The following is a 20207-nucleotide window of genomic DNA, read 5'->3' on the forward strand; positions in this document are numbered from 1 at the left end:
TTTTGTGGAAATCATGATGCTTTAACAGGACAGCACTGATTAGACATTTTTTTAACATAAAAAATGTCTTTACTGTCATTTTGGCGAGGTTTGCAGCTTTTCACAGTGTTATAAAATGTCTGAATACAACAGATTGTGTGATTTTATTTGTTGCAATAAATGTAAAATCCACATTTTAAGATATATAACATGCAGATATATAACATATCAGATACTCCTTACTTTAAGAATGAAGTATAATAAAATCAATAAGAATTTGTGCCTCTAGATAACCGTTATGTGACACGAGAACGTACCCTTTTGTGGAAAGTGTCAAAACGTAATTTGTTTAGGATTAACACTGTTTGTGTTCTCACTGCAGATCTGACAAGCAGAACTGACACTTTTTTTTTTTTTCTCGGTGGCAGTTCAGAATGTCTTTGCTTATTCAACAGAAACGAGGGAGAGTATCAGTTTTTCAAGAGCACAGCTGGTATTTCCAGAAACACTAGCTTGGGCAAAACACAAGGAAGCTTTGAATAGTTCTTATCTTCAGTAGTTTTGCATTCCTCCTCACTATTTATGCATCTGTGATAAAGAGTCTGATTGTTCTAATGATTCCCAACCAAAGTGTGTACTCGGAAAGATGTTGCTTTTGAGAATATCTCCATAAGGAGGTTTTCGTCAGATTCAGCTCAGTTTTTTGTACACATTTCTCTCCAAAATATAGCTAATGTTAATGTTGATCAGATGTAGCTGCATGTCACAATCAAATTTTTAATGACATTTATACTATTTATGATAATGACTAATGAGTTGATCATGTGGCTGCAAGGCTTGCATAAGACAGAAGAGGTTGGGTAACACTTTAAAGCCATTATATGGCATAATAATGAATAAATCATGAGAATAAGCGGTAGGTCTGTGGGAAGAGTCATAAGTAATTTAACACCCCTCATCTCCACCCCCTTTAATACGGCTCTAGAGCTGCCCTGCCATTTCCTAAGAGCACATGAGACACAGTTTCACCATCCTCAGATGCGGTAAACAATCTGGTGTATTTTTTTCCAAAAGCATTAATCGCACAAATCCCGTTTTATGAGCTATTATATATATATATTAAATAAACTATTATCCAGTATAAAATGAATGAAAGTGAAAAGTAGCTATTTTAAAAATCTATCTGTCTGTCCATCTATCTATTTTCATTATATATGTATGTGTGTGTGTGTACGATATGCTACTTTGAAACTTTTTTACCAGTGAAGTTTTACAAATAATTACAAAAATCTAAAACATACATACATATATATATATATATATATATATATATATATATATATATATATATATATATATATATATATATATATATATTATTTTTATTTATTTTTTATTTTTTCAGAGAAAGAAAGAAATAGTATTTCTTTCTAAAGGCACATCAGATGATCTTTGGATTATTACATATATAGCCTAAAAAAAAACATTTTTTAACCGGGTACTCTTGGTATGAAGTGTCCTCTGAGAGCAGGTTTCTAGGCAGAGCTGACTGATGAATCGGGACATCAGGGTAGCAGCAGTGATTTGGTTTCTGCCAGTGACGGGCTCGTGTGTCTCTTCTCGGAGCACAAAGGGTTAAATCAGACTGCCTGACTCTGCAGGCTCGAGCCGCCCTCCCTCCATCAGCCTCGTCCCTCGGCTCCCTTTACTGGGCTTTAACACGGGGCTCTGTATCAGCGAGGTTGGCGCCTAGCACTTTTTCTCGGGATATGTACCAATAACTCCTAACCGGATACTCCTCCACAAAGCGAAACAACAAAAACACGCAGGCGAAACTTTGAGGCGCTTAACTGTGTCGAACGCCTGCTGCATTTGAGTCCAGATTTCCCAAACTCTCCACCCTGAAAACAAACATGCGGAGATGTCGAGAGGAGCACAGCTGCCGATAGGATCCCGAGGTTGGGACCTTTATGTCAAGCAATGAGAGGTAAGGACACAAAGGACGGTTTGCGGTCTCGGCTCTTTTCGGGTCAATGTGAGATTCCCAAATCTTGCTGTTATTATTCCAGCTGAGTCACGCGAGCAGACGTCGCCCTCTCCACGTTCAGCTCTCCTGCCGCAATACCGCATTCAGAGGATGCGAGCGAGCGTGCTAAAGCGCCTCTTTATCCCTGTCCCGAAGCATCGGACTGATTTTAAGGGTGTGATTTACCTTCCAGGTTAAAATCCTCAGTCAAACCCGCGAGAGGCAGATTTGAGCACGAGCTGGTCCTCCACCCGGAGTGAAAGTGGTTTTCTTCTGCTTAGTGAACTCGTTTACGAGAGAACAGAGATAGCCTATTTACATATTATTTATCTGAAATATAACGCGACGTGACGTTGCATTTACACAAAAGTAGAAACAAATCCATAGGCTACAACTTTTTTCGATATTCTGTTGGTAATTCAGTGAAGTTAGGAATATTTTCATTTTTTAAAAGATAATTTCCTTGCATTGTGCCAGTTGTATTTTAAAATAATAATAAAAAAGTATACTATAGAATCCCTTTTTAATAACTACTATACAAAAATAAATAAAAACGGGGTAAAAATTGATATAATTGCTTGTCATTACAGAATTGACTTCCTGATGATGTCATTATGGTGTAATTACGACAAAGCTTTTCGGTAATAAGCAGCAATTCAGACTTATTTTGTACAACAGTTGTAGTTAATGGTTTGTTAAGGGAAGAATTTGACCTTATAAGAAAGCGTGGCCACCTTTTCTAAAATATGTACTTCATAGCTCATTTGTACTTACAGAATTAATTCCTAGTATTTAAATTTTTTTAATACTTGATTATAAGCCAAATGTAAAGCTGACTATATATAAAGATCTTGTTTACACACACACAGCTTTTAACAAAGTATTAGTACAATGTTTAAAAAAATATATATATATATTTTTAAGCGATGACACACAGTAAAAGAATCTGAGAGGCGAGACTGACCCTATGTAAATGGCCCCACTCTCTCTTATACTGATGTGTTTGGATTTGTGTGTGCGTTCAGATGGACGTGGGAACTCATTGTGTATTGTGCCCAGGTGCCAGCAGCGCTTGTTTTTGAAATCCCACCCTCTTTGTGCAGCACCGACTCTCAGCAGAAAAGTGAAGTTAATCAAACCTCTGTTATTGATTGTGGTCTAAACCCAGAGAGCAGAATGTGTCCCACATCAAGGTCATGGCCTGTGCACTATCACTGGTCTATGAAGCGTACGGCTTTGATGTGTGCCTGTCTTTTTTATTCAGGGTGTGGGCTTTGTTTATATAAAGTTATTAATAATTTTTCTGAGGAAGCCAACAGTGGCTCTATGGCTTTGCCATTCAAAATGCAATGCACAGAATTATGCAATGACGTGTGTTATCAACAACATAAAATAACAGTAATATTTCTAGACCAGTCTAGTGATAAAAATTAATAATTTTCGTTGGTTTTACTGATCAATCCCACACAGTCTCTCCACCAGAACGCAGTTAGAATGATTTTTTCAGAGTATGTTTTACAACAAAATACTATTTCTGACTTTATTTACTTGTCTTAGTCTTATTTAGGGTACTTGCATATTTTCGAAAGTTGAAGAGAAAGTTGTTTGTACACCAATCTTCTTCAGTGTATGCTATTGTTATTAAAGTTATGTGGAAAGTAGTTTTTTTTTTCTCCAGAGATGTTTCTTACAGTTTACAAATGTTATAAACTTCCCATTACAACTGAAAAAAGTAATATATATATATTTATTTGTTTATTTATTTATATATTTATTATTGTTTTTTGTTTTGTTTTGTTTAATGGGCCTCATTCATGAAACACCAGTTAAATGTTTGTACATTTTTTTAAAATCTCTTCTTACCTATTAATTAATTGATTGCTAATGTTTTTATGAGTGTTTTATGTTTTTCAGCTCTGTTTTTAATTATTGAGACTCACTGATGCTGGTCGAATTGGAGTGATTTTATCAGACTTTATATATTTTTTTAAATGAAAGTAGCCTATGTCATTTTTCCACTTGGGTATTTTGCCAGTAGCAACTCCTGCAGCACTTTGTTGTTGATCAGGAATGTGTTGTTTGTGCAGTTTATATTGTCCATCATTAGTCAGTGTGTGCAGTGAGCGTAAACTGTGTCTTTAAAAATGGTGTGTGCTCTATTGTATGGCATGCGTTCGTCCAGTGAATGTGCATTTACACCACTGGTAGTTCCTGGAGTGCTGGGTTAAACCCTGAAGTAGGAGTTAATATAGTCCCCAAAAAAGGTTTTCCAAGAACTACCATCGTTCCCAGTTCCTGCGGTGTGAACACGCTACTTCCGGCAATTGTTACAGGAACTCTGAAAGCATTCCTCATGTTGTGAAAGCCCCTTTCTTTTAGCAGGTGATGATACTAGCTGTTTGTTTGATTAGCTGTGTCAGTGACCAGGAGGATGTTTCACTTGGTTAACTCTGTTTGTTCATGGTTATGGGTATTTTCCTCTTTCTATATTTGAGTTTAGACTGACAGCCTACATTATCCTGGATAATGTAATTTAATGTGCATGTAGTCATAAAACTTGTGCCTAATGTGAATCTCAAGTTTTGCTAGTTCTAAAGTATTTGTATGAGGGAAAATGTGTGCCAAAGTTTCACTGGTCTTCTCTTTACACATGTGCCATTCAGGCAAAATTGATAAAGTGTGTAATTTCTGCACCAAGTTTTTTTTTTTTTTCAAACAACTTTTATGTAAATACATCCTTGTCTTATTTGGGACAAATAGATAGGAAAGCTCACTCCACACTGGTGGTGGCTGGGTGCTGAAATAAACAAACAGAGGTACTGAAATTACAGACTTCAGCTGTTTGACTGAATGGCACACCTTTGAAAAGCACCTTCGACATCCAAGATTGTTGCTACAAATAGCTTAACTGTTAAAGACCAAAGGAGCAGAAGTGTCTTTCGGGATGTTACTCTCAAGTCTGCGTTCCTCCTCAGCTGGTGCTCATTTCTTTGAAGACATGTTGAATGCAGGTGGTTTGTGTTATATTGCACAGAGGAGCCGAGTTATGTGTTTTGATATCATATCAAAAGAACCTGTCAGCTGTCAGACAGTACCCTTGTGAAAAATAAGTGCACTTAAATGTATTTTTAAGAAGCTGGAATTTATTTTAATATAAATAATAATAAAAAAGTGTGCTTGATTTTGTTTCTTAACAGTTAAGTACACTTTTAATAAGTACACTTTATAATGTCAAATTAAAAGTTTTGCTCTAAATGAATTAATACTCTTTTGTCTTGCTTTTTAAGAAGTACATTTAATGTGTTGAGAAACAAACTAAAGCACATGCGCAGTACTTGTTTATAATTTAACTTTAATGTGTTATGTGATATTACTTTTAAATGTAATTTATTTTAAGTGTACTAAATTGCAACTTGCAAATGTGTAATTCTAAATATATTTAATCGATGACACAGAAGTTTTAGTGTGATATTAAAGTATATTTAGTAGTGGTGGGCATAGATTCATTTTTAAAATCTAGATTAATCTCACTGTGATCTTGGAATTAATCTAGATTAAAATGGCTCATTTGAATTCTGCCGAAGACATTCAGAATATGTGTGCTACCCCAATAAAATAATGCCTAAAAGTAAGTCTTTGAGAACAGGTTTCTCAAGCCAGGTGGTGCATCACAAAGTACTAACTACTAAATTAATTGGAAATGTAATGGATTGCATTACAAACTACAATTTATGTATGTAATTTGTAATCAGTGACAGACAACAATTTGTAAGTCATCTAACCAGCACTGATATTAATTAAGCTTTAGAGCACTTCCTTTTTAGAAGGATAGGCTAGCCAAAAAGCTGCCGAATCCATTCAAATATCTGGTGCATGTTATCCAAAGACAGGGAACCAATCCATTGAAATGAGTCATGTGTCTCTCTTTTTCAGGATAACAAAGCTGTAGATTTTGCTGGAGATTCCTGACCATTGCTTCTTGGTGGCACACATTGCATCCCATTTCTTCTCACCACAAACCGTCTTCATCCTCCCACACACCGTAGTCATCATGACGACCTCTTCTTTACGGCGGCAGATGAAGAACATTGTGAACAACTACACGGATGCGGAGATCAAGGTCAGGGAGGCGACCTCCAACGACCCGTGGGGTCCTCCGACCTCCCTCTTGATGGAAATCGCAGACCTGACCTTCAACGTGGTGGCCTTCACCGAGGTCATGGGCATCATCTGGAAGAGGCTCAATGACCACGGCAAGAACTGGCGGCACGTGTACAAGGCCCTCACTCTGCTGGACTATCTGATCAAGTCAGGATCAGAGCGCGTGGCCCAGCAGTGCAAGGAGAACATCTACGCCATCCAGACTCTGCGGGACTTCCAGTACATCGACCGGGAAGGCCAGGACCAGGGCATGGGCGTGCGGGAAAAGTCCAAGCAGCTGGTGGCTCTGCTCAGGGACGACGAGCGGCTCAAGCAGGAGAGATCGCAGGCGCACAAGACCCGTGAGCGTGTGACGGGAACCAGCAGTGCCATGGCTTATGGATCTTTACCACCTCCCTATCCGGGACGTCACACCGCTCAGCCCAACATGGAAGCAGTGTATGGGGAAGAGCACGGCAGGGTGAGGCACTCACCTTCCTCCTTCAACTGTGAGTATGACTGTTCATACTGCTTATGAATGACCGGGATAAATCATACACTTATGGTACAGTTGAATATTAAGTAATGCACAATCATTTATAGAGTTATTCTGTCATTAATTACTCCCCCTCATGTCGTTCCAATCCTGTATGAGCTTCGTTCGTCCTCAGAACACAAATTAAGATATTTTTGATGAAATCCGAGAGCTTTCTGATTCAGTGTAGAAAGCAACGGACATGTTCGAGGTCCAGAAATGTAGTAAGGACTTCAGTGAAATAGTCCATGTGACATCAGTGGCTCAACTGCAGTTTTATGAAGCTACGAGAATAGTTTTTGTGCTCAAAAATAACTATTTGCGGCACTCTCGTGAATAGTCACATGGACTATTTGACCAATGTCCTTTCTATATTTATTGACCTGGTAACGTTGCAGTAGCCTTGCTGTCTATGCAGGGTCAAAAAGCTCTCAGATTTTATCAAAAATATGTTAATTTATGTTCCAAAGATGAACGAAGGTCTTATGAGTTTGCAAGGAGATCAGGCTGAGTAATTAATGACAGAATTTAGATTTTTGGGTGAACTGTCCCTTTAACGTTGTCTTTTACTGTTTTTTTAAAAATATACTCTTGATGAGGTTTGTGTTGATCCAGAGGTTAAGCTTGTATTACAGTATTTACATATCCAAGTCAATACTGAAATGTAATCAGTAACATTATGATTAGATATGGCTGAAAATTATATTTTTTTATGAAATCCAATAGCTTACCACATTAATTTTTGGGTGAACTAACCCTTTAAATATGGTAACTTGAAGTTTCAGTTTGCTTGCTTGATGTGGGAACTAATCTCATTGGAGTTACTGTGAAGTTCTTGAAGCGTCAAAGTTCTGGACAAATGGACTTTGATTGAAGGGACAGAAATCCCTCTGGTTTCATTAAGAAATCAGTTCTGAAGGGGAATGAAAGTTGTACAGGTTTGGAAGGACAATAATGTTAGCAGATGATGACAGAATGTTCATTTTTGGATGAGTTATACCTTTAATGTTTGTCAGGAGTGAGCACACACTTGTTTCACTTCTCTGAAATGGATAGTACTTCATTCTTTCATTGACTGGGGTTTTCAAAATTGTTTTATAATCATTTAGCTGCTGAAGTGAACCAAGCCAATGAGTAACCCGCTGTCAATAGTGAATGTGAATGTGTACATACACTGTTTACATAGAGAGGTGCATCACACACAGCCTTGTGCTTTTAACCCTCATGCTTCAGTCATTTGGAAGGTCTACCGTCTCTTTTTGTGAGAATGTGATACAGTTTTAATATAAAGTGCCTCATGATGGTGCGGATGACTCCATATGGATCTGATCACTTAATGCATGTGTTGCTGTGGAGCGGATATGCATCTACATTCTTCACAAGTTCAATCATTTACTCTCTCTGTGAGGCTCTTTGCTTACTATATGTTATTTTTTGAAGGCTTCAGGTTGATTTTTGTCTGCGGCTTTAAAGGCATAGTTCACTCAGAAATGACTGTTCTGTCATGAACTCACTCTCATGTCTTTCCAAACTGTATCTTTCACCTCTTAGACTTAAAAAGAAACGTTTTTGAAGAACTTTGTATGAGTAGTTGTTTGCCCTGATGCCTGGCTTCTTCAGTTTGGCCCTCATTTTAGAAGCTGATAGCATATCAGAACTGTCAGAAATGCATCAAAGACGTTCCTCCTCTGCATACTTACAGAGAAAAACTTTTTTTTTTTTGACTCGTTGCATCCTTCACATATTTATAGAGCAGATATCCAGTATGCATGTGAGGAATGTGCCTCTACAGCATTTATCACTGCATTTACAACGAATCTACAGGGCTAAAATGACTAAATTTGGTTTTGGATTCTATCTAGGACTGTCCATTCAAAAGGCATTAGTCTGAATGTGTACACATAGACCAAAACTTAACATATGTCTCATGGCCTGCTCAATCAAACCCATTTTTGATAACAAAATACATTTCTATGGACTGTACTTTAGTGATAGACTTGAGCTCAGTTTATTAAAACAAACAATATATATTGCAATGTATTGGATATGTTGGAATAAGTCATTTTTTCCAAAGAAATTATGACTTTAAGCAAGCATGCATTATACTGTATTTTTTAGAAGTGAAAGTAAATAAATTTATAACGTTGCAAACGATTTCTATTTCAAATAAATGTTTTTCATTTCTATTCATCAAAGAATCCTGAAAAAAGCATTACATCTTCCACAAAAATACTGAGCAGCACATTTTATTCCAATATATGCAGACTTGTAGTGCATAAGCATAAGAGCTATCAAAAACATTAAAAAAATCTTACTAACCTCAAACTGGTAGTGTATATGCCGTAACATTATAATGATCAGCTTATCATTTATAATTTGTAAAATGGTTATCTGTTTTTAGGCCCTCTCTCGTACAGTACGACAGACCACATATTTAGTTTCTACAAGGGACTTTTTGACATTCGTTGATCTACTGAAATCAAACCTTTGATGACACAAGGAGCAATGTGCTTTCACTTTTACTTTTTTTTATTTGTCATGATGCCAGGTATTTTGGGAAAGTACAGGAATTTCCGAACCCGTGCTTCCATGGGTGCTTAATGAAATGTGTTAATGGTCACCGTTTTCAGGGTCAGATGGTCATGAGCCAGAGTAGATGATGGTAAAAGTTGACCTTATCTGTACATCAGTGCATTCCAGGCCAGACGCGCCATTCGGAGCCACTGTAGTGGAAATGATCGCAACTGGGAAACGGCAAGGCCAGTTTCTGGTTCTTTCCAGTTTCTGGTCCAAGGCTGTGTTCACAGAGAAAGCAGGTCTATCTCTTTCTGAAATTAATACAGACATGCATGTAATTCACAGTAAATAAATAAAACAACAGATTTATATAAAGATCAATGTACAGACAGAACAACAGCAAGCATAATTTCACATGCAACACCCATTATATTATAATATGACTTTAAGAACATTCATCGGCTTTTCTGAGTTAAATATTATGTTAAATTAATGTAATGTTTTCTTTGGCTGAAACACTGATTGAGTAATTAACATTAACATGAGTTGTACTGTTTCCTTCTAATGTTCATTTATGTTTATTTCATGCTGTAACTTGTAGTAAAGAGAAAGAGGTTATTGGTTCACATGACACTTGAACTGATGTGCTACAGCGCTACGAGCACCAAAAAGTAGGATGGGGTAATTATAATGTAAGCCCCATCGCCCCATCGCTCCTCTCCTGCCCCACACAGACACCCCATTGTTTCACCAGCAGAGTCAGACAGGCACAGGAAAGCAATTCCTGCCCGGGCATGGAACAACAGTGATTTGGGCGCTTGATTAACATTCAGTGGCGGTGCCAGTCCTTTCTCATCCAAAGCAAGAGGTTGAATCAAGCATTTTCTCTTTTCTTCCTCCCAGCCTCCTCTTCCTCTCCTCATCTGGCCCCAGATCTGGAGCGCGCCCGGCCGCAGACGAGCGGAGAGGAGGAACTCCAGCTGCAGCTGGCCTTGGCCATGAGCCGAGAGGAGAGCGAGAAGGTGAGGCTCACACTCACTGTTACAAACACACACACACCTAATACTAACTGCATTAGGGTCACTGGTTCCCCACTGGTTTTGCTAAAGGATACATATTTGACATTGGATATCACATGGTACTAAAAATATTTGGTAACACTTTTATTTTGTGGACCAGTTCGCATTGCTTATTAGCAAGTATATTACTAGTACTGTATATTGGGTGTTTATTAGTAATGATAAAGCACATATTAATTCTGCATGACCATATTTTAGATATATCTTTAATCCACCCCACCCCACACTTAAACTTAACAACCGCCTTAATAAAAATGAATAAGCGGCAAATGAGGAGTTTACTGAGGCATAAGTCATAGTTAATAGTCAGTTCATAGTGAGAACTGGTCTAAAACTGAAAACTGAAAAGGTTAGTCACTAGTACGTAGTTACTGACAAAGAAAAGCCACGCATTATGCTGTATGTTACAAATTTATAAATAAACTTGAAGTAACTGGGCTATCATCATGATCATGTTTAATCAGAAAACATAGACTTACCTTCGTCAAAGTATTGGTGGAAAGGACTTTCAATGGAGGGACAGATCTCTCAGGTCTTCATTTGTGTTTGAACTATACATATATTTTTGGAATGACATGGGGGTCAGTAAATAATTATATTTTTGGGTTAACAATCCCATGATAAAGATAGACCACTAAATCAAAATTGTACTTTTGTGGATTTTACACAAAAGTACATTAGGTCCATTGTAACAAATCAAATATATTTATGATTTTTCTCGCAGGCATGAATAAAGGTGGTGTATTTAGGATTGACACCAAGAGGTTGAACTAGGTATTGCAGTCCAAATTCTAAATATTGGAGAACGGGCAGGTTGTCAGATTTACAACACAAACAGGAACGAGCGCACTTGATGATGGATTAAATGAAATAAGCTGTGTTTTCCACCAACTGGCAACCCGGGTTGCAGAAATACAACTGGGCAAACTGGCAGTCCGCGGGTTTCATAAACCAAAACAAACGACATTCTTACCTGGAACACACATTTTCAAAGTAGAAAGACTGTAGCATTGTTTTTCAGATAAACAAGTATGTTAACTTAGCATGTTTCTTAAATATCTGCAAACATATTATGGTACTTTTATGCTTTATTGGAGTCAAAAACTTACGTACCTTTACCGCACCTTTAAATGATCTGTTTTTAATATTTCACCAGATTAGTCCCTCTTTTTTGTCCTCTTCCCATTATATCGCTTGCTTCCAAATAGAAAATCTAAAGTCAATTGGCTATTGCTTATTTAATAAGCAAGAATGAACACTAGCAGTAATAAGAAGCAGCAGTTTCATTTCATGGGTCTTTAACACTTGAGAGTCTGTATGAAACGTTTCCTGTAGTCTGAGATCTTTGATTTAGTGAATTAAAATGGCCTTTTGTATTGTGCTTCAATGGAGATCACTTGTGTTTAATTAAAAGTTTGTAACAACTCATTATTTAGCTGGAGGCTTTAGTACAAGCACCAAATCTCCAATTAGCATGTGGGCTAATGATTTGTTTTTGTAGTGCACTTGAGGTGAGACCGGCATGCTGCTGTCTCCATTCTGCATTGTCCAGAAAGATCTTAGTCATCATCTGACAGTGTAGCCAGTGTGTGAAGAGAGCGCATTAGCATCCTCTCTCACTGCTAATGCATTTCTAAGTGAAGCCACAATGACTCCGAGTGTGTTACATTGATCCAGCGCTCATAAATGAGACAGAGTGGAGCTGCTCTCGTTCTCTTGATGGTTAGAGAACATATGCTATACTTCAGTTTGAGATCCATCAGCCTGGTATTGGCTTTGGTAGCACTTTATTTTAATGTGTCCTTGTAACAGTGTAATAATACATTTAAGTACTGAGCAATATTAATTGATTAACCTCATTCCTCTTCTCCTCCAGCCGGTTCCTGCTGTGGATATCGATGAACAGACGCAGCTTCAGATCGCTATGAGTCTCAGTAAGGAGGAGGCACACAAGGTACTGCAATCCCAGAAGTCAGCGCTCTATCCTTCATGAATTGCCTGCCTGTGTGTTGTGAGTGACACTATCTGTATGTCGTGTGGTTGTCTCTCTGTAGCCAGCTCCTCCTCCTCCTGCAGCTGCTGTTCTGGACATGGACGAAGAGGCACAGCTACAGCTGGCCCTCACTCTCAGTAAAGAGGAACATCAGCAGGTACGACCCTGGATCACGAGCTGCACAGATGAACAGATATTGTTAGATGTTTCAAGAGATAGTGTCCCACATGTAGAAGTGCCATAGTCATTAGAAGACTACCATGGGAGTGAAGATATTCACTAATATGAGATCTTCAATGGCAAATTTGTAAAGTTCTACCCTCAATTGTGGAGTTTTTATTGTGTGCTGTTATTTACAAAGCATTTTTGTAGTATTTATGTAGTACACTTTAGCATGCACTTTAGCAAAATATACCCACTTTGACCCACTTTCTATTTTCACTTTTCCACTTTCAATTTCTTTTAAATCTATATAAAGTACACTTTAAGTGTGTTATTACATAGTAATAAAGGTGTGCTTTCTTTAAGTACAAGTAAAAGAAAACCTATTTCTGTTGAAACAAGACTTTTGGATTTTAGAAATATTATACCATTTTTAAAGAAGGCGAATGTTGCCGCATAACAGGGCTGAACAGAAAGTAAGGAACAAATTCTACAGTTTCTACAAAATGCCTAGTGCTTTTCCCTCTGTTTTGTATTATGGTGCATTATTTATCTGAAATTCTGATGGACAAAAAAAGGTTTACAAATACATATGTGCCTGTATCAGGTATGTTTACATTTTTTTATTGTTGATGCATCAGTATTAACTCAAGGAGAAAAAAATGGCCATACTTCAGTGTTTTAGCCCTTTCAATTGCATACAGTTGCATAGTTTTTTGTACCAAAATTGTATTTTTCTATGAATCTCATAAGTAGCCTCAAGCTGTCATTTTATAATGGAATCAGATTTTCCTTTCCTTTGAACTCAATGTACTTTGAAATCATGCTGTCATTTTTAGAACTCGCAACATTCTTCCAAACCAAAAGAACCATTTATTGAAACTAAACTGCCCAAATGACTTGTTCTGAAATCCTTGAGCTGGCCATTTATTTATAGTGTCCAAAAGAGGACAAGTGGCTGGTTTTTCAGGCAGTACATATCTGTACTTTTGAGATACAGCCTCACATTTTCCTAACATGCTGTCCACTCCGATATCTTCATCTGTTCATTTTTTTTTTTCGAGGCAGCATTACATTAAATGAGTTTATAAATAATAAATAGTTTTCAACTCACGATTCAGTTTCTATTGAGAAAAAAAGCACTGTAGTTATTAAATATTAATTTGGTTAATGATGGTGTGTCGGGAGTGAATTGAGTCCAGTCCAGACCAGTTTCTTCAGGAGGTGATTTCATACTAAAACACTAGCTGTTTAGTCACTAACTGGCTGGGCAGCAAAACCATATTCAGTAAATATGAAATAAGCAGGATACATAGTATCATTTCTGATACAAGAAGAGCTGTTGAAAATAAAAACTGCAGTTAGTTTGTCCCTGGTTGTATGTAGCACCTACAGCTCTGCATGTCACATCAGGAAAGAAACCTTCATGGTTATTTTCTTCTGATTCTATCAGTTTTAACGGTGTATTTCACTGCGGATTGTTTTGTGGAGGATGAGGGAGTTGACAACAAACTTGCATTTTACCAAAAGGAGTACAGAAGAAAAACAAATGGCTTGAAAATGGCCATATAAAACTAAATGGCCATACACAACTAAATGAAATAATGAAAAAAGTATAACAGGATGAACTCTGAGACGTCTTCTATGTCTGTTGGTTTCTAGGAGGAGCGAAGCCGGAAGGGAGACGAGTCGTTGCTCCAGAAAGCACTTGAAGAGAGCAAACGAGAATTGGAGGCCAAAGGAGGAAGAGTATGAGACTCTTAACATGTTCGCTATTTGTGGATTGATAAATCATGTGTAGCCATTTTTTACTGTAAATAAGAGGAAAGAGATAAAACCAGACATTGACACAGACTGATACAGTGAGGTCTGGACCACCATTCTGCTTCTCTTGTCAAAAATGTTAATCACTACTTGAGAAGACTTAATGTGCTTTGGCCCGTTAATTGAAGCTGGTTCATTTTTAGCTTGTCACAATTTCAATGCACTGTACTGCAGTTAAATGTCCCCACTGCAAGGTTTTTGTGAACGCTTGCCGTATTGACCTAAAAAATCCTTTTGAATGTGCTGAAAGTGCTTTCCTGTCCTCTCCTTTGGCAGTCGGCCATGCTGGATCTTGCAGATATTTTTGCTCCAGCTCCTGATGTGCCCTCTGCTGCCGATACTTGGGATTCGTCCGGAGGCCAAAGTGGCTTAGCCCAGGCTGGTCCTCTGAGGTCTGACCCCTGGGATAGTCTGGGTAAGCTCATATGATTGTACACTATATCAGCAGTTTGCACTCTTAAACATTAAAGGTCCACCAAGTATTTATTTTAGACAGATATGTTGAAAATAATGAGGGGCTTTTATTCTATGTAATATTCTACATAGGATGTTGCTTTTTATGGTGGCTGCCTTGTTGTGAACTTACGATACCAAAATGAGTTTTTTAGCCACACCAACCAATGGGGTTTAAACTCAGGTTGCCAAGATAATGCAATATGATCTTTATTTTGATTTAAAATGACATTTTTGCCTTAAATATTTTTGCTCAGGTTTTTTTGTCAATCGTCACATCATAGAAATAATTTTTTCTCATATCCTTAAAAGCCGCTGGCAAACTGGAGTAAGAATTCATTTACTTGTCATAGCCAGTTTTTACTTGCATTTGGACTCTTTCAGTTTTCAGAAGAGATGAATCATGGATGACGAATCCGCCTGTGAATAGAGATTAGTATAGGCGTTCCTCAATGACACTGGGAACCAAAAATGTTTGCTTCAACTATGCCAGTGGCTCTTAACCTATTTTACTCAAAGGCACCCAGATATATTAAGGATTCTTCTGCTATAATGAGCTTGGCTGCTCATTTTCAAACGTTTTATGTACAGAAACTAGAATCATTAAAATTCATATATACACTTTTACACTTTTTATTACCAAATAACTTTAATAATATACTTTCCTAGTTTGGCATAACAGATTTTTACGCTCAAATAGCAATTTCTACCCAGTAAAAGATACAATATAGCAGGTGGCAGTAGTCTGTTTATAATTGACAAATGTATCTACATTTGGATATCCAGGTTGTCCAAGATCAAGTTAAAATGGCAGTTAGTAAGAAAACAAATTAAAATCAGAAACATGGTAACATCTTGTTTTTAGGTGTTTTAGGTTATTTTAAAATAGGAAAGTGACCGAAGTCTGCTATAGACTTTGGAAACACTAGTCATTTACATTGCATTACATGAAATACAGACCGTCTTCTACTGGTTTGTTAGACTGGTCATTTACAAAAGTTCAGCTTAAATATTTTTGAAATTAGTCATCTTTCACATCCCTATTTTAAACCTTGTTTTGTCTCATAAATATTAATCCATTATTCGTCCCTTTAGTAGTGTGCTTGGGCCCTCTAGTGGATGTCAGACACTAGGCTGAGAACCACTGATCCACACTGACGTGTGTCAGTATGAAGTCCAACACCACTGTTGTTTTGGCCAATGAAACACAAACAATAAATTACTTGGTGCACCTTTCCAGCAATATTGCCTTAATAATACTGCATTATTGATGTGAACGGCACACACCTGCTGGATTGTGTTGAAGGAGAACCCAGCTCTTTAAGCCGTCAGCATGGAAGCCCGTGGATGGCACCGCCGGCATCCAGTGTTCGTTCCCAGCCTTGGCCTCAGCGACAGCCAAATCCTGACCCATGGGACGCCCCTCAGAACGCCCCGATCCCTGTGTCCATGAATCAGACCTGGATGTCCCCTGCACCTGGTACAAACTTCAGCTTCTAGATATCAGTGTAGATTATAACTAAAGATGCTACATATACTAAATACACTAACTGAAGATGCTGCTGATTCTGTAGAAGTCCAACCGTTTTAGATTTGATGTTAATTCTGTAGGAACTGGAGTGGACCCCTTTTCTCCCCTAGTAGCAGACAAACAAGGATCTATTGGCCCTCTCAAAACCCCTTCCCCTCGGGCAGGAAGTCCCTCAGGCAATCACAATGACTATGTTCTTCTTAACTGATTTTTCTATTTATTTTAATATATTAATATTAATAATCACTTATCGCTATTGTAATATGTATTTTTTTCCTTTTATATATTTTGTGAACAGTTTGATTTTATGTCATACAGAAATATTTTATGTTTACTATTCAAAAGTTTGAGGTCTACAATTTTTTTTTATTCTGGAAAACCACATAAAGTTGATTAAAAAGACATTTACAATTTGAAGCAGCTGGCTTATAATAAGAAATGTTTCTTGAGCAGCAAATTAGCATATTAGAATGATTTCTGAAAGATCATGTGACTCTGGAGAATGATTCTGAAAATTCAGTTTTTGCATCACATGAATAAATAACATTTTAATATATATTTAAATAAAAAAATCAGTTATTTTAAGTTGTAATATTTGCAGAATATTACAGTTTTTACAGTATTTTTGAGTGAATAAATGCAGCCTTGGTTAGCATGAGAGACTTATTTCAAAAACATAAAAAAATAGAAAATTCCCCAAACTTTTAAATGGTAATGTGCATTTGTGTTATATACTTTTTTATATTTTTTTTCTTCAAATTTTTAGCTCATTACTTTTGTTTAATTCATATTTTTAGATGACAATCTTTTTGACGAGGCTATGGATGGAGGTCAGGCAAATATAAATGGTCACAGTAGTCCTGAGCATTTTGATATGTCTTTCCTTGGCCGCGGTCTACCAAAAACAGCTCCTCGAACCTGCAGTACTCCCGAGGCATTTCTGGGCCCCACCGGAGCTTCACTCGTCAACCTGGATTCTTTGATTCCCTCCAACCCTCCTTCCAAGAACTTCAACCCGTTTTTATCAGGTCGGCACGCATCAATATCAAACTTCATGTTGTCATGTGTATCTAAATCCGTAACATTTGAACTGATTGCAGACTCTTTCCCATTTAGGAATAACTGCTCCATCGGCCTCTAATCCATTCCAACAGGAACCGGCCCGTCTAACACTAAATCAGATGCGCCCCAGCTCCACATCTCCTGTTCCCACATCCCTCCCATTTAATGCCTCTCTGCCCATGGCTTCCAGCAACCAGCCCAGCTCCCTGCCTACTACCTTCACACAGTCTGCGCAGGTCCCGCCGCTGGTCCCCGGACACCTGCCGCAGCCGCTGCTACCCCTGTCTATGACATCCACGCGTGGAGATCCAGACCAACACAATCAGAACCCGTTCCTATGAGCAGACCCAAACAAGCTTTTAAAATGACAATTTAACCACCGACTTGACTTAAAACTGGAACACATTTTTGCATATCTTTGCTTATTTCACAGTTTTCCTGGTTTTGCTCTATGCAGTCACTCGTAAGAGGCGTTCACACATATAGTGGTTTCCAGTGACAAAAATCTGTCATTTTCAACAATGGTTACAAATGATGAAGCGATGTGGCCATATACTGTGATGTGACAAAGTTGAGAAAAGTTCAGTATTATGCAAATAAGCGGTCATGTAATGTGGAGACCAGCAGACACTGGTGCACATGTGATCCATCTTCTGTGAGATACTGTAGTGAGATTCAATAAGATGTAGAAACTGCTTAAAGTCCAGACCCACCAAACTGACATTGAAGAACTAGTGGCAAAAAAACAACAACAGCAAAAAAAAAAACACAATTCCTTTTGTTAAGTCCTAGACGCACCAAGCCAATGCCAAAGAACTAGCAGTGAAAACCAACTGTGTTGACGTCTGTGTTGTGCTTGAACTTATTATGAAGTATCTCCACACCAGCAGGAGTCAGTAGTCTGTATTTATCATTCAAAGAAAAAAAAAACTGGAAGAGCTACTGCTGTTAATGTACAAACCTTAAACAAAGGCTACTGTATGTGCCCTCCTAACTTTGTCGTTTGCTTGCCTTCATCACATTAGTTTTTATCTCATGCATTTCATAACGCGCAAATGCCCAAAATCCGTCAACGCCAGAAATTAAATTTAAACATAAATGTATATATCGTAATATACACAAATATATTAAATTCTTACATTGTGAAATGTGTTAATTTGAAAATTAAAGGGATAGGTTAAGGTTAATTTCTCACCTTAATGTCGTTCCGAACCTGTAAGACCTTCGTCCATCTTCAGAACACAAATTAAGATATTTTTAATGAAATCCGACAGCTTTCTGACCTTCCCATAAACAGTAACACAACTGACACGTTCAAGACCCAGGAAGGTAGTAAGGACATTGTTAAAATAGTAACTCCCGTATGAAGCTACGAGAAACCTTTTTGTGCACAACAGTAATAAAAAAACAGTAATAACAACTTTATTAAAAAACATCTTAACTTGTGTTCTGAGGATGAACAAATTTCTTACAGGTTTGGAATGACAAGAGGGTGAGTAATCAATGACAGGATTTTCCATTTTTGGGTGAACTATTCTGTTAATTTCAGCTGTATAGTAGCTTTACAACAGTGCCTCCATTGTTCAGCGACATTTAATTAAATGTTGATTCAATGATATCGCAAAAAAGAAAAAAAAGAAAAGAAAAAGCCAACAGACACTCATTGATGACCTGACATTGGGCAATGGCTTGGTGTGTCACAGATATACTTCAAATCGGAATCAAAAGACAAACTGGTGTCATTTTAAACAAAATCAGGACCAAAAACCAGTTAGAAAAAACACATTTAAACTTACATTAGTTCATGGCAATTACGTAATAAGTGGCTCCGCCGTCGCTGACATGGATATCTTCTCTGGTTCATCTCTTCTGCTCAGTCCATCAAGGTCAGACGTCCATTGCTAAAAAAAATCACTAACACACTGGAGATCTGCGTTATAGTAAAAAATGAGTTGAAAGCGTGAAACAAATATTTACATATTCATCTGAACGCACTCAAAGCATGGTTGGCATTTAGCATGTTCCCTAACTCAGGTATTTCAAATGTCTTTTTAAGAGAAGAAGGAAAAATACCTTCGATGTGAGTATATCAAAGGCCTTTAAAGGGTTTAAACACTTTACTGATCCTACGTCTCATTTGTAATCAGATTTTCTAAAGATTTGGCCAGTTGTTCAGCCCACCAATAACCTCCAGCAATAAGAACATCCACAGCGACCGCCAATACATCCACTCGACGACCTCCGGTCATAAAATCACTGTATGTGTGAACGCCCTTGACCTGTAGTCATATGTTTGAATGTCAACTATGCATTACATGGCAATACAGATCGATGTCGGCTTTATAAGAAATGACAAATACATTGCACAATTTAAAGGTTAAGAATATTTAATCCAACTCCAACAGCATCAGTGTCGCCTTTTACGTATTATAATAGTTTTTGAAAATGATAACACACTTGTTACTCGTACCATAAAACCCAGTACATAACCAAGCACAAGTCCAAAGCCTCTCATACAGTTTCATCATATTCTCTGATTTCTTGAACCAATTTCTAGCCTTGCTTTAGTGTCCATTTGTTGGTCTGGAGTGTCTGATGACTTTCAGTGATGTCCTTTTATTTTCTTGACTGGTATCTGTGAAATCCTGATGGGTCACCGACACCAGAATGACAGATAAAAGCGACTTAGATTTTATGGCCAATAATTTAAGCAGTAAAATGTAAAGTATAAATAATGATTTTTTAATATTGGGCAGTGACTGTTGAATGAATAGACTTCCAGCAAGAGAATGTACTTCCCGTGGTGTTCAGACTGAACTGATGCCACATACTAACAGAATGTAATAATGTGAGACTGTTGCACATGTTGCTCATCAAATACAAGGATGAAGATGAGAATGAATCAC

The 20207-nt window shown here is 37.6% G+C and overlaps 1 protein-coding gene across 3 annotated transcripts; it reads left to right on the forward strand.

The window, feature by feature from the left end:
• The first annotated feature begins 1512 nt into the window (after window positions 1-1512).
• On the forward strand, window positions 1513-20203 carry epn3a (epsin 3a). Of its 3 annotated transcripts, XM_052553242.1 has the most exons (11): window positions 1513-1966; window positions 5939-6654; window positions 10101-10219; window positions 12153-12230; window positions 12331-12426; window positions 14094-14180; window positions 14532-14670; window positions 16015-16188; window positions 16320-16415; window positions 17037-17267; window positions 17356-20203. In XM_052553242.1, the coding sequence occupies exons 2-11, from the start codon at window positions 6057-6059 to the stop codon at window positions 17640-17642; spliced, it is 1905 nt and encodes a 634-aa protein (XP_052409202.1). In that variant the 5' UTR covers window positions 1513-1966; window positions 5939-6056; the 3' UTR covers window positions 17643-20203. The 3 variants fall into 3 exon arrangements, with proteins under 3 accessions (XP_052409202.1, XP_052409203.1, XP_052409204.1); XM_052553243.1 differs by lacking the exon at window positions 16320-16415; XM_052553244.1 differs by lacking the exons at window positions 16015-16188; window positions 16320-16415.
• The last annotated feature ends 4 nt before the right edge of the window (window positions 20204-20207 follow it).

This window comes from Carassius gibelio, chromosome B3 (genome assembly GCF_023724105.1).
Source record: "Carassius gibelio isolate Cgi1373 ecotype wild population from Czech Republic chromosome B3, carGib1.2-hapl.c, whole genome shotgun sequence".
Lineage (NCBI taxonomy): Eukaryota > Metazoa > Chordata > Actinopteri > Cypriniformes > Cyprinidae > Carassius > Carassius gibelio.